Source organism: Macrobrachium rosenbergii, chromosome 14 (genome assembly GCF_040412425.1).
Source record: "Macrobrachium rosenbergii isolate ZJJX-2024 chromosome 14, ASM4041242v1, whole genome shotgun sequence".
In the NCBI taxonomy this organism is placed as follows: Eukaryota; Metazoa; Arthropoda; class Malacostraca; order Decapoda; family Palaemonidae; genus Macrobrachium; species Macrobrachium rosenbergii.
Genome location: NC_089754.1, coordinates 42,634,771 through 42,647,695, shown reverse-complemented (window position 1 = coordinate 42,647,695; position 12,925 = coordinate 42,634,771). Strand labels below are relative to the sequence as shown.

Here is a 12,925-nt window from a genome sequence, read left to right as displayed (position 1 = left end):
AACAATAATTACCTTAGGCAAATAAAAATATAATACTTAAAATTTCCCAGTGAACATTTCCACCTGATAAACAGTTATTTCTCTTAATCGAATTTGTTTCTTACAACATTACCATGTCAAAATGACGGCCTTACCTGAACCACAACATAAATTGGAACTTCATTTTAACCTAAGATTGAAGCCACGCCCCCCGAGGATCTTCCGAACGGATCATATCATCTAAAGCTGATACCTGTCAATCATCCGGTACGTATACTGTCTTGGTAGAAGTTATAAGCCCATTTTTATCCTATGAACAGGCGCTCTCATAGCGCGTCGATAGTGTGTTTCCTTTGAAAGCTAAGGGTTACTATAACACTGATGACACTGCACTATACGGTAATTGCTGGTTAATTATGCATTTAATCACTTTTATCCTTAACGCTGCTTTCGGATGGGAGAAAGTTTGCTGAGAAATTTCTCGTCCAACCCCAATTTCACATAGAATAATAATAATAATAATAATAATAATAATAATAATAATAATAATAATAATAATAATAATAATAATAATCTATGGTTTCACAATTTACACCTGCTGTTAAGCCAAGCGTCTCCTATTGTATATAATAATAATAATAATAATAATAATAATAATAATAATAATAATAATAACCTATGGTTTCACAATCTACACCTGTTGTTAAGCAAAGCGTCTGCTAATTGCTGGAAATTGATTACATGACCAAGTGAATCCTAATTCTTAAAAATAAATCAAATGTTTTATTTATTTTTTGCACTTATGTCTACATGAACGTCTAATTCTTTCCCTTTAAAGAAATTGGGAGGATTGTGTGGAACGAGTTTCTCAGTCACTGCTACTAAATCAATATATTCAGCAATTTTATTCAGCTAACGCATTCATCCCATAACCCATATATGCACTTCAGTAAACCGATATTTACATCGTTCCAGTCAAGGGTAAATCTTGAAAGGTTAATAACGCTCAAGAAATATGCTATACAAATAACGCTTAAAAATTGCTGTACAAATCTATCATCTTAGGCGAGGCTGTTCTAGGTTACGTTAAGAGTATCTTCTATATCAAAAACGGTTCAGTTCTATTTACAGCTTTCAAGCATAGGTTTTTTTTTTCTATCAATTTCTTCCTCAGACACCTAATTAACTCCTGAACCTTGTGAGTGCGTCCTTTGCAGATCTCTCTCCTTAAGGCTGTTCTTTAATCTCTACCCATCTTCAGGTCACTCGTAATATCTGCAAACACAGTGATTTCGAAAGCATATGATTCCAGAAATAATACAAAGATTTTTTTAATACACTTTAAGTTACGATGGGAAGATATCGGAGATGAAGCCCACGTTAATTGTGCCTCTACGTCCTGGCCAAACGTAGAGAGAGAGAGAGAGAGAGAGAGAGAGAGAGAGAGAGAGAGAGAGAGAGAGAGAGAGAGAGAGAGAGAGAGAGAAATTATAGGGGAGCTGTAGAACTTTAGCTCTAGGTCGAAAGTCCACTTTTTTCACTATAAACAAAGTCCAATGACAGCTTGAAAACACTTTTTCCTAAAGACTAGTTGACAGATCTAACTCAACTGCACTCATCCTACAACGTTTCGGTATCATACATTTGTATAAATTGACTTGACGAAGGGCGAGAGGGGTCATCTACTTAAGTCATCATCTTCAGCAGCCACGAAGATCCAGATGGAGCGATTCTCTTGGCGGGTGGGAGGAGCGGATGGAAGGGGGGCTGGGGGGGGCCGGGGGTTGAGATATCTTTTCGTCCATCGTCGAAGTCGTCGATTACGTCTTCCAGCCACGAAGGCCGACACAAACGGCGTCCAAAGAAAGCGGATTTCGTGGATAAACTTCGAAAGTAATAACATTTTTTTTTTCAGGTTAAACGTAATGGTCACCCCTTCCATTCCTAACTAAACGAATTTCTAACTAAAACAAACTCAAGAATCTCATCTGTTGTCAATGCATAATAAAATCCTCTTCGTCCCCAAAGAGAAACCAGTGATCCTCAAAAGTTCAAATGATCTGGCACTTCCTGGCTGCGATGATGCTGTGGGCGGCAGTTCGAGTTGACGGAGGAGGTTCGGGCGGCCGTGGGTGGTGGAAGGGTGGAGGCGCAGGTGTAGCCTAAGGTATAAGGGTGGGTTCAAAGGTTGGGAAGGGTCACAGGACTCCAAGGATGGGGGGTTGGCGGCCAAGACAGGACGGCTGCGATGTGGAGGGTCAAAGTGGCACCGCCTGTGATGGCAAAGGAAAGAAAAATTGCATATTAAAAAAAAAATTCCAAAAACATTAAAAATTTTGAATACAATGCGTAAACACAATTTCTTTTAAAAATCTTAACATTAAGAAACTTTCATACAACTTTACTTGTTAGGTTACTCAAATCTATATCAGGGAAAAAATATTCTGTATCACAAATAAATCTAATAACAAAAGAATCAACATGAAAGACAAAATATAGGAAGTGGGAACAAATTTATTAAGCTAAGTTCATCCTCATTTATAAAATTTTATGAAAAAAAGTGAGTCTAAAGCACCCTTATTTATATGTTTCTTCTCTCTCATTCTCTAAAATGTGGGGTCTAGAGTTACTTTTGTTTACAAAGGTTCTTTTTTAGTGTGGAACGCACAGTTATTCTTAACTTTCTCTCTCTCTCTCTCTCTTAGTGCGAAGCCACCTGTTACACATAATTATACACACACTATATAATTATAATACATATATATATATACATATATATATATATACATATATATATATATATATATTTATATAATATATTATATATATATACATATATACATATATATTTATATATAATCATCAAAATATAATAATCAAAAGTGACATTAATGCATAAGAGGGTTGAGATGGTAAGTCCTAATATCAGGGACATTAGGTACCGCCCCGAATCTAGGAAGATACCTCAATTCCCCGCATAATTTACTTTAGCTATATGGGAGCCAGCGGCGAGAGAGGCTGAGGATGACTACCCGTAGATTGTTTAAGGTTCTCTCTCTCTCTCTCTCTCTCTCTCTCTCTCTCTCTCTCTCTCTCTCTCTCTCTCTCTCTCTCTCACACAGAAAATCCACCTACCTTGTACTTCAAGGGTGCAAATAGAGTAGGGGCGCCTGCGCGTCTCTTACATGAGGATGCACTTCTCCTGGGGCTTGGTACTCGCTCCAGACACAATCTGCTCGATGTGCTCATCGTCGTCGATGCTGCAGTGGAAGAAAAAAGAAAAATAAATCGACTTAAGAAAAAAGAAAAATAAATGGACTTTAGTCATTCAAATTTGTCACGTAATGATAATGCGATAAAAGAAAACAGTAGTGGGATGAATGAAAATGTATCTTGCAAAGGTGAAGGGATAAGTAAGGGTAATGAAACATAATAATGAATATATGAAGTTTCACTCTCTCAATATTTTCACTGACATGAACTTTAAAGTATTCTTTTTCTCAGCAGAATCTCAATCTTCAGTTACGGGCTGCTGAATAGCAAGAGCCCGTGCCAGCACAAGGCTGGCTAAATCTAAATCCATCCAACCATCGGTATTTGGGAATAAATTGACTTTATAAATATCTTGACTTTACTAACTCAAATTTGTCGCGTAATGGAAATATAAGAGGAAAAAAAATAGCAGGGTGAACGAAAATATGTCGAGCTAAATTGAAGGGATAATTAAGCGTTATGAAACACGATGAATATATGAAGTTTCACACATTCGTGATATCTGGGGGTTATAAGAAGTCACTTGAAATAGAAATATCTCAGCACCTTCGGTTTATATACATCGCGAACAATGCGTTCGCCATTCTTTATTTTACCGGTTTGAATCATTCCCATTCATACTATCCAATATAATAGTTATCAGCAGTTAGGTGTAACAGGGAGATACAAATAAAACAGTTGTGTTAAAACTCCTTCTAACTGACCATCATACTAGCAACTGTCTTCCCGTACCTACAAAGACTAAAATCTAAATCTTCCATATATAAAGGAGAACGTTTTCTCGGAGTAATTTAGGATTAATAATGTCTGTTATAGTTTCATTCTGTTCTTATTTGTATTATTTACACTCTTGTGCCAGGCTAGACTGACAGAGTAGACTAAGTTACTTCACAATAAGCTCGACAAACAATAAAGCTGCAAAGGAACTAGATGCTCCCGCAATCTGTATTTTTATCCATTAACTAGCGCCAAGGATACAACAAGGAAATAAACATTAAGGAAATAACAATGAAATAAACATTAATGAAATAACAATGAAATAAATATTAAAGAAATAACATAAAAATGAATATCAAGTAACAAGGAAAATAACTGTAATTTCTCAAGCCTGCAAATCAACAAAATCGAAACTTCGATACAAACACATCAGCCTCCTTGGAAATATATTTCACGTTTTCGGCATCTGTGATACGTAAACATAAGAGAGAGAGAGAGAGAGAGAGAGAGAGAGAGAGAGAGAGAGAGAGAGAGAGAGAGAGAGAGAGAGAGAACATAATCCGGCCGAAACACACACACCTTCAGTTACGCCTGCCTAAGGTGGCGATTTGAAATCCAACCGCAGGTGGGGGTTTAACAGAAAGTATCTGCAGGACAAGGGGTATGAAACTGGTCTACAGGAGTTCTAGTTACACGACAGTCGTGGGAAAATCACTCGGCGAATAATAATAATAATAAAAAAAAAAAAAAATCACAAAAAAAAAAAATTGCTTGGGGCTGCCCTGAAGTGGTTACGTCTGTGGGTGGGGATGGAACACAAACACACTTAAGCTGTATGTCAGGGATCAACGGTGAGTCTCTCTCTCTCTCTCTCTCTCTCTCTCTCTCTCTCTCTCTCTCTCTCTCTCTACCATAGGCAGTGAAGTCTCCCTTGGTCAGACCATTTCACCGAGCTCCCTCAGACACACACACACACACAGAGACACAGAGAGAGAGAGAGAGAGAGAGAGAGAGAGAGAGAGAGAGAGAGAGAGAGAGACTCAAGTTCCCTTGCCGAAATACGGAACATCAAAAGTGCAGAAAAATTAAACAGCCATTTTAGCTAAAAGAGGAGATAATACCCTCAAAACCGAAGATGACAATTAACCGCATGAGCTAAGATAAGAAATTACTCTTCCATGTAACAGAGAGAGAGAGAGAGAGAGAGAGAGAGAGAATCATGTCTCAAGTTCCCTTACCAAAATACGGAACGTCAAAACAGAAAAAAATAATTAAACACGGGCGTGCTAGCCAAAACAGCGAAATCATCCTCTACGTAACTGCACTGGATCAAAATTGTGACGCAGAAACAGTCACATAGTTCGCAAAAATCTGCCGAGTCCAAAGCGGCACAGTGTCGACCGTAAGCTTCTCTGGGAATCACTGCTTATCTTATATTAATGTTATTTTTAGCCGGTAACCGCTACGTAATGCGGCGAATGTTGAGGGAAAATACTTTGATTAAGGTGTGGCCATTCAGTACTGGACTAATTTCTTAAATTATTCTGAAAGACATTTCTAATTTCTGCAGCAATACCTCATGAACAGGCAAGAAGAGCCAATAAAGTAGGTCATAGGGGATGATATCTCGACGTCCAATTGATACATAACGCGCAATGTAATATGGCGTTCCTGCAACATTAAAAAAAAAAGAGAAAAGCAGAATGTAAATAAACTATTTTATTGTGGCTGGTTCGTAAGAGGTGTCGGCGTTGGCACATGTTTAAACACGTCCAGCACGCGCATTACCGCCGCGGGCTAATCTCTTGATGGAGCTGCAGCAACAAGGCTCCAAACCTCTTTTAGGGCCCTCGGCCTCAAAATCAACCTTCCGACGGCCCTGTCGAAGAGCCAAGATGGCTTGGCGGAATCGTGAGGAGATTACGCCGATTGGGTAGCAGAGGGGCGGGGGTTGAAGACTCCAACGGGGGCGTTTGCCATTTTCCGCCCCATGAATATTTGAACGAGTTTTGATAGTGGCTCCAAGGGTGACCCTTCACCGCCTCTCTCTCTCTCTCTCTCTCTCTCTCTCTGTTGTTCAGCTCTCTCCCTCCCCAAGGTCCAACCCCCTTTTTAAAAAATTGAACCACATTACGCTGTAGTTTAATACCTGCGAGTCTCTCTCCTCATGAAACATTAATTATAATTCCCCAGGCTACAGGCCTCCTGAACATGGAAACTGGACGAAGTGAAAAAATATGTCGAATATGTTAATTCATTTTTCCCCGCCATCTTTTATTTTGGCATATCTTGGATTTTTCCCGACAACTTTTATTTCTGGAAATATTGACTTTGCACAAAAATTAAGACTTTTCAAAGTAAAAGCAGTAAGTATTCTTCTCCCGAATCGTATCGCGAAAAGAAACAGTGTTTGGACTCTGCTAAAATAACTTCCTGCTAATTATCAACTTCATGTTCATTTTTCTGATTTTTGTTTTTGTTTATCTTCTAATATATAGGTTTCACTGTATTCTTTTAATGAGACCAATAATGAAATGTAACTATTCAAAATACACTGTGATGTAAACCCATCAACCCCCATTAACTGTATCACCGCGAAGAAAAGCTATGCCTACCAGAAAATTAAATTAATAAAAAAACACATTATTATGGCTATCATCAGCTCCATAATGCAGTATTTTAACACAATAGTATTTTACCATGTCAACGTATTGAAAACAATGACTTAGCGTTTTGTTAATGACCTCATCGTCTAAAGGTCATTCTGATTTGGACTGTCTCCTTGAGAATCCATTTTACGAGTTCAAAAAATAAGCTTAAAATCTCGCCATAACAACATAGCTATTCTCATGTGCATCTACTTCCCAATACATAAGAATGAATTTTCCAAATGGTACTTTCAACTACTGTTGTATCCATAATTCATGGTTAAATTTAAAAGTAGTAAAGCTATTGCTTTATAATTATTCTGGTTCATAAGGATACAAAAAAATTCTTCATTCGTGAAGAATCTGAAAAGCCAAAGATTGTGAGAGAGTTTAACATGAGAGACGTTACGCTGTCCTTAGTTTCTGAAAGTTCTATACTTATCAGAGAACGTATAAGACAATGACTTTTATTTTAATTACTTTCGGTTGATATCACAGTCATTATCGTCACTGCGTTTACAAATGTACGGAACTCACCTAAACTTGATGAGTGTCCACATATGAATTGAATATCGAATTTAGGCCAAAGGCCCAACACTGGGACCTATGAGGTCATTCAGCACTGAAACTGAAATTGACAGTAAAAGGCTTGAAAGGTGTAACAAGAGAATATGAAAGGAGGTACAGTAAAAGAAACGAAAGGGGTTGCAGCTAGGGGCCGAAGGCACGCTGAAAAGAACCTTAAGTAATGCCTACAGTGCACCGCACGAGGTGCACCGACGGCGCTACCCCCCTATGGGGTGTCCAAATGTGGGACTCTAAATAATGATAACTGAAAGAACGCAGCAAAGATGATAGGGGAAAACGCAAACAGGTATAATCAACACGAAATAAAAACAAAACAGTAAACAAAAAGTTAACAGACTCTAAGCAAGCATTGATAAAATCAACCCGAATGTACTTTCCAGCAACCGAAACTTCAACCAAAGACCAGAAAGGCAAAGTTACTGAGCCTCAGTACAGGGCAAGCTTCGGAGGCTTGATAAAGCGTGTGTATTTCCATTTGCGTCGGGGGTTGAGACGATTAGTGGATTTCTAATGCATCCTGGTCTAGCATCATGCTCTAAAATGCACGCAAATAACAACCACCATTTACAAAATGCTTGGCTTGAGAGGGAATAAAATTTCAACTGCAGTCTGCCTTGCCAGTCGGAAAACATCGCATGCTCTCTAAATTTCATAAAAAAACACAATGTTTGCAAGAGACGTCTGCTGTATATTTCAATGAAGCATAAGCTTCTAGAAGTAGATTTCAAAAAGGTAACATCTGATTCCATTAATGGATACAGATAAATCTAGTCCGAAAAGAGGCCCAAGTAATAAGACTCAATTTAATCAGTCTCCAAGCCAAACATCAACTTCTGATACATCATATTTTGTTCTGACAGATTGTCAACCAACGCGTATGTCGTGGTTAGATGTATTTTACATCGGGTAAAATACTTTACTATAATAACACTTCTCGCCAACCTATATGTTTCGATAAATTTTTACCAAAAATAAGAAAAGAAAAACTTCCAGTTTTGAGGTCAAGTTTTGCAAACACCCCGACTAAACTGAGTTCAAGCAAATTAGGAAGCCGTTGAGAAATAAGGCTTACATGGTTTGAAAAATGAGCTTTTCAGTCGAGAAACATGCCAAGTACCATTTTTAAATATAATAAATTAAATTAAAAAATACTTTGACCCAGAATGGAGCTTGGCATGTTTCTCGACTGATAGCCTCAGATAATCTGAGATTTCGTAGCATGTAGTGGTATGGCCATGTGATGAGAAGGAAAGAGAAATCACTAATCTTGAACATATTATCTAGATAAGGGAATAGCAATACAAAAAAAAAAAAGAAAACATAGAAATACCACCAAAATAATGGAGAAACGGCGTAGATTAAGACCTAGACCAGAGGGAAATTCAGGCAAGGCAAAGGAACAAAGGACAGAAGAAAAATTTGACATTTAAAATGTTAGTGATGAAGATGAGATGAGATGAACTTTAGGATTATGTAAATGTGGTCACAAATAATAAATTTTTAACCGTAAAATTCAATAATTCTGTCCATGACACAGACGTCTAAAAAAAAAAGTAGGATATACTTCATTTTGCCAAAATAATAATGGTATTAATAAAAATAATAAAATTACTTACAATAAATAATAATGAAAAAACAAAGATCAACATAATAATAAAAAATATGCAGAGTATAAATTAAAATAATAATAATAATAATAATAATAATAATAATAATAATAATAATAATAATAATAATAATAACCTTGTTCTTCAGGTGAACACGACAAAAGTTCTGGAAGTAACCAGAAGCATATTGGAAAAAGCGAGGACCTCCCATCCATCCCCTGCAGCTAAAACCCTGAAATCCCTATAGTCTTCTCTTCGAAGTCCACCGCCTTGCGTTCCTCTTCTTCTAATAGTTTATTTCTCTCGTTCACTTCTCGTTTACAATCAAATCTTCTTATTCCCTTTTCTTTACCTTTTTTGGCCATATTTTTTTTTATTCCCCTCTTCACAACTCTTTCAGGGTCTCCTCCTCCTCCTCCCCCTCCTCCTCCTTCCTCCTCCTCCTCTCTTTCTCTACTCTAGTTACCCCCTCCACCTATCAATTTCCCTTTCTTCAAAATTCTCTCTCTCCCTCTTACAGTGTTAGCGCCTTATCCGCTTATCTCGCAGACCCCTCTCTCTCTCTCTCTCTCTCTCTCTCTCTCTCTCTCTCTCTCTCTCTCTCTCTCTCTCTCACTGCATGCAATTTTAGATCTTTCTACAAATAAGGATGATATAATATTTTTACCGAATACTTTTTCAGTCTGGTAAAATATTGAAATACTACGCACTCATGGCATGGGAACTGAGAAATAGGTAAGGGCCTGGAAACGAGTGCTCCTGTCTTTAGAGAGAGAGAGAGAGAGAGAGAGAGAGAGAGAGAGAGAGAGAGAGAGATGGATCTTCGCTTCTGGCACCAAACAGGGTATAAATGAACATCTGGTTTTGTTTACAAAACAAAAACCGCAATAAACACTCAATTTTGCTTTTAAAAAAATGAAAATAACAACAATAACAAAATTACATGAAAAGAACAGCGAAGAGGGAAATAAAAAAAATATGGAAAAAAAATGTAAAAAAGGGAATAATAAGTTTTGATTCTGATGGGCAGATTTAGTGACAACTTCACTGATTGCCTCTGCTCTCTGGCGTCGCAACAACGATAAGAGATCATCCTATCGATTGTGAAGAAGAGCAGCACATAAAAAAAATTATTATTTACAGATTCATCTTCCATTTCCTGCACATGACGTTCATCCCTTTCCTTTCCTTTCCTTTCCTATAAGCCATCATCGTCACTACCTTTCCCGTCGTGTCCTCGGTATCGTCTTTTCCTCTTTCCTCCACATCGAATCGGAGAGGAATATGGGAGAAAGGAACTCCGTTCGCATAGGTAACAGATTAGTTACAGCTGAGATTTAATTTCTTAAAATCATTCTCTCTCTCTCTCTCTCTCTCTCTCTCTCTATATATATATATATATATATATATATATATATATATATATATATATATATATATATATATATATATATACATACATACATACATATTCGAGACTCGGCAGTGCCCGTCCATTTATCACTTATAAATTCCCCTTCGGTGATAATTCCCCATCGCGGATATTCCCGAGGCAGCGTGGATTTGATATTAAGCGACATTTGAAGCTTCGTGATTATATATATATATATATATATATATATATATATATATATATATATATATATATATATATATATATATATATATATATATAGAGAGAGAGAGAGAGAGAGAGAGAGAGAGAGAGAGAGAGAGAGAGAGAGAGAGAGAGAGACTTTTATACATTTACCCAGAGACATCACTGAAGGATTTCATCCAATTTCATTCTTGTCTAGAAATAATTGTATCAGACGCAAATATTTAGGACTGAAAAGACAGTACCTAACAAGACGCATGAGAACAATGCGACTCTTGCTTCAAACAAATAAAATTTAAAGAAACAGGCCATATGAAGCAACAGTAAGAGACAGGTCTCTGAAAGGGTGAAACCCACGAATCTCTCTCCGCTCGGCCTCCCAACTTCAATGAAACTACTCGCTTCGGGTAATGCTGGAATGCAGGAGTCTCCTGCCCTGGAATCCAGTGTATTATTATTATTATTATTATTATTATTATTATTATTATTATTGAAGATGGGAAAATGAAACCCACAAGATTCTTGTGTATAACTTGTTTACTGACAAATATTTATCAGTAAACAAGTTATACACAAGAATCTTGTGGGTTTCTCTTTCCATCTTCACAAGAAAACTGAAAGAACTTTTTGTTTGGATTATTATTATTATTCAGAAGAAGAGCCCTATTCATATGGAACAAGCCCACCAAAGGGGCCATTAACTTGAAAAATTCAAGTTTCCAAGGAATATGGCGTTCTTTCGAAAAAAGTAACAGAAGGTAATGGAAAATACAGAAAGATATCAGTAATTAAAAAAAAAAAACAGATAAATGAACAAATTAGTAAATGAATCAATAAAAATGTAAGTACATTCGAAAAAAGTAATGGAAAATACAGAAAGATATCAGTAATTAAAAAAAAAACAGATAAATGAAGAAATTAGTAATTAATAAAAATGTAAGTAAATTATTAAAATACAGGGAGAACTGTATTAGTGTTGCAACGCATTTCATCTTCGGTTGACGGAGCATCACAATAAAAAGGAAAGTAACTTTTTCTTTAAACATGGCGCAAAGTGCTTTGCTTAATTATTTGCCCCGTTAGGGGTTGCCGACCAAAGTGTGCTGTAAGCGACACACTGTAAGCAATACTAAAAGCCGTTTTTGCATCGTCCCTTCGACAAAGCTACTTTGCTTTCTGCCTTTTACGTTTCATCCTCTCCCCTTCAGTCTCCTCTAACTTAGCTGTCCAACTTCTTTAAATTTTCATCGACTCAAATTTTCACCTTAATAAAAAAAATTCCTTGGGCAAGTACCGTGAGAAAGGGATAGAGTACAGGTACTTTTTAATAAGGATAATTAAATTACGTAAAATTTTAACACGTCAATTGTAATTATATAGTACATTTAGCATTTCGGAGGTCAATTTTATTTGGCATATAGGCCAACGACCTCTGACCTTTGATTATTGTTCATATGTATAAGAAACCTGTATAACTGCCACCAATAATTTATAACGAACTTAAACATGAAGGATCATATATATATATATATATATATATATATATATATATATATATATATATATATATATATATTAATATATATATATATATATATTTATATGTAAAATATATATATATTATATTATATATAAATATATATATATATATATATATATATATATATATATATATTTTATATAAATATATATATACATACATACATACATATACAGTATATATATGTATATATATATATATATATATATATATATATATATATATATATATATATATATATACATACATGTATGTATGTATGTATGTATGTGTGTGTGAGCCAGCATATGGAGGAAGTATTCAACAGCCAAAAGGATTTGTAATCTGTTGAAATATTTTTATGTAACTTTCGTAACAGATATCTTTTGACATGTCAAATAAGCACGTAAGATTAAGAAGCATATAGCAGTTTTCTGCATATCTCTCTCTCTCTCTCTCTCTCTCTCTCTCTCTCTCTCTCTCTCTCTCTCTCTCTCTCTCTCTCTCTCTCCTTCCACACATTTTTTCTCACACAACCTAACAGATATATGTCTAAAACCTTAAATAAAAAAAAACAGGAAAACTAATTTCTTATCGGAATGAAAGGGTTAAAATAGTTGTCAAGTGTATAAGGTCCTGAATAACGAGACAATCCGTATATATATATATATATATATATATATATATATATATATATATATATATATATATATATATACATGTATATATAAACATAAATATATAAATATAAAATACATACATATATATACTATATATATAGACAGATAGACGAATATACTGACATTTATAATAATACCTAATATCCTTTGATACCATGAAGTCAGAGAACTTCCAATCAATAAATCGTCAAATAAAATGAATTAGCATTTTAAAAAACGAATCTATCGGAAATATACAAACAATATTTCTGCAGTGATGAAATGTTTTGCAAGGTACCTTGAAAAAAAAATAATAAAACAGAAAAAAAAGACGATAA

General features: G+C 35.6%; 1 protein-coding gene across 22 annotated transcripts in view; it reads right to left on the bottom strand.

Moving 5' to 3' along the window:
• Positions 1 to 1,395: 1,395 nt before the first annotated feature.
• The window catches only part of Ehbp1 (Eps15 homology domain containing protein-binding protein 1), a 745,592-nt gene continuing 734,062 nt past the window's right edge, over positions 1,396 to 12,925 (bottom strand). For all 22 annotated transcript variants that reach the window (XM_067116677.1, XM_067116685.1, XM_067116673.1 and 19 more), the window contains 2 exons: positions 3,115 to 3,239; positions 1,396 to 2,252 (listed from right to left, as the gene is read on the bottom strand). In XM_067116677.1, coding sequence (XP_066972778.1) covers positions 3,161 to 3,239 — 79 coding nt within the window. In that variant the 3' untranslated portion in view covers positions 1,396 to 2,252; positions 3,115 to 3,160. The remainder of the gene's footprint in view (positions 2,253 to 3,114; positions 3,240 to 12,925) is intronic.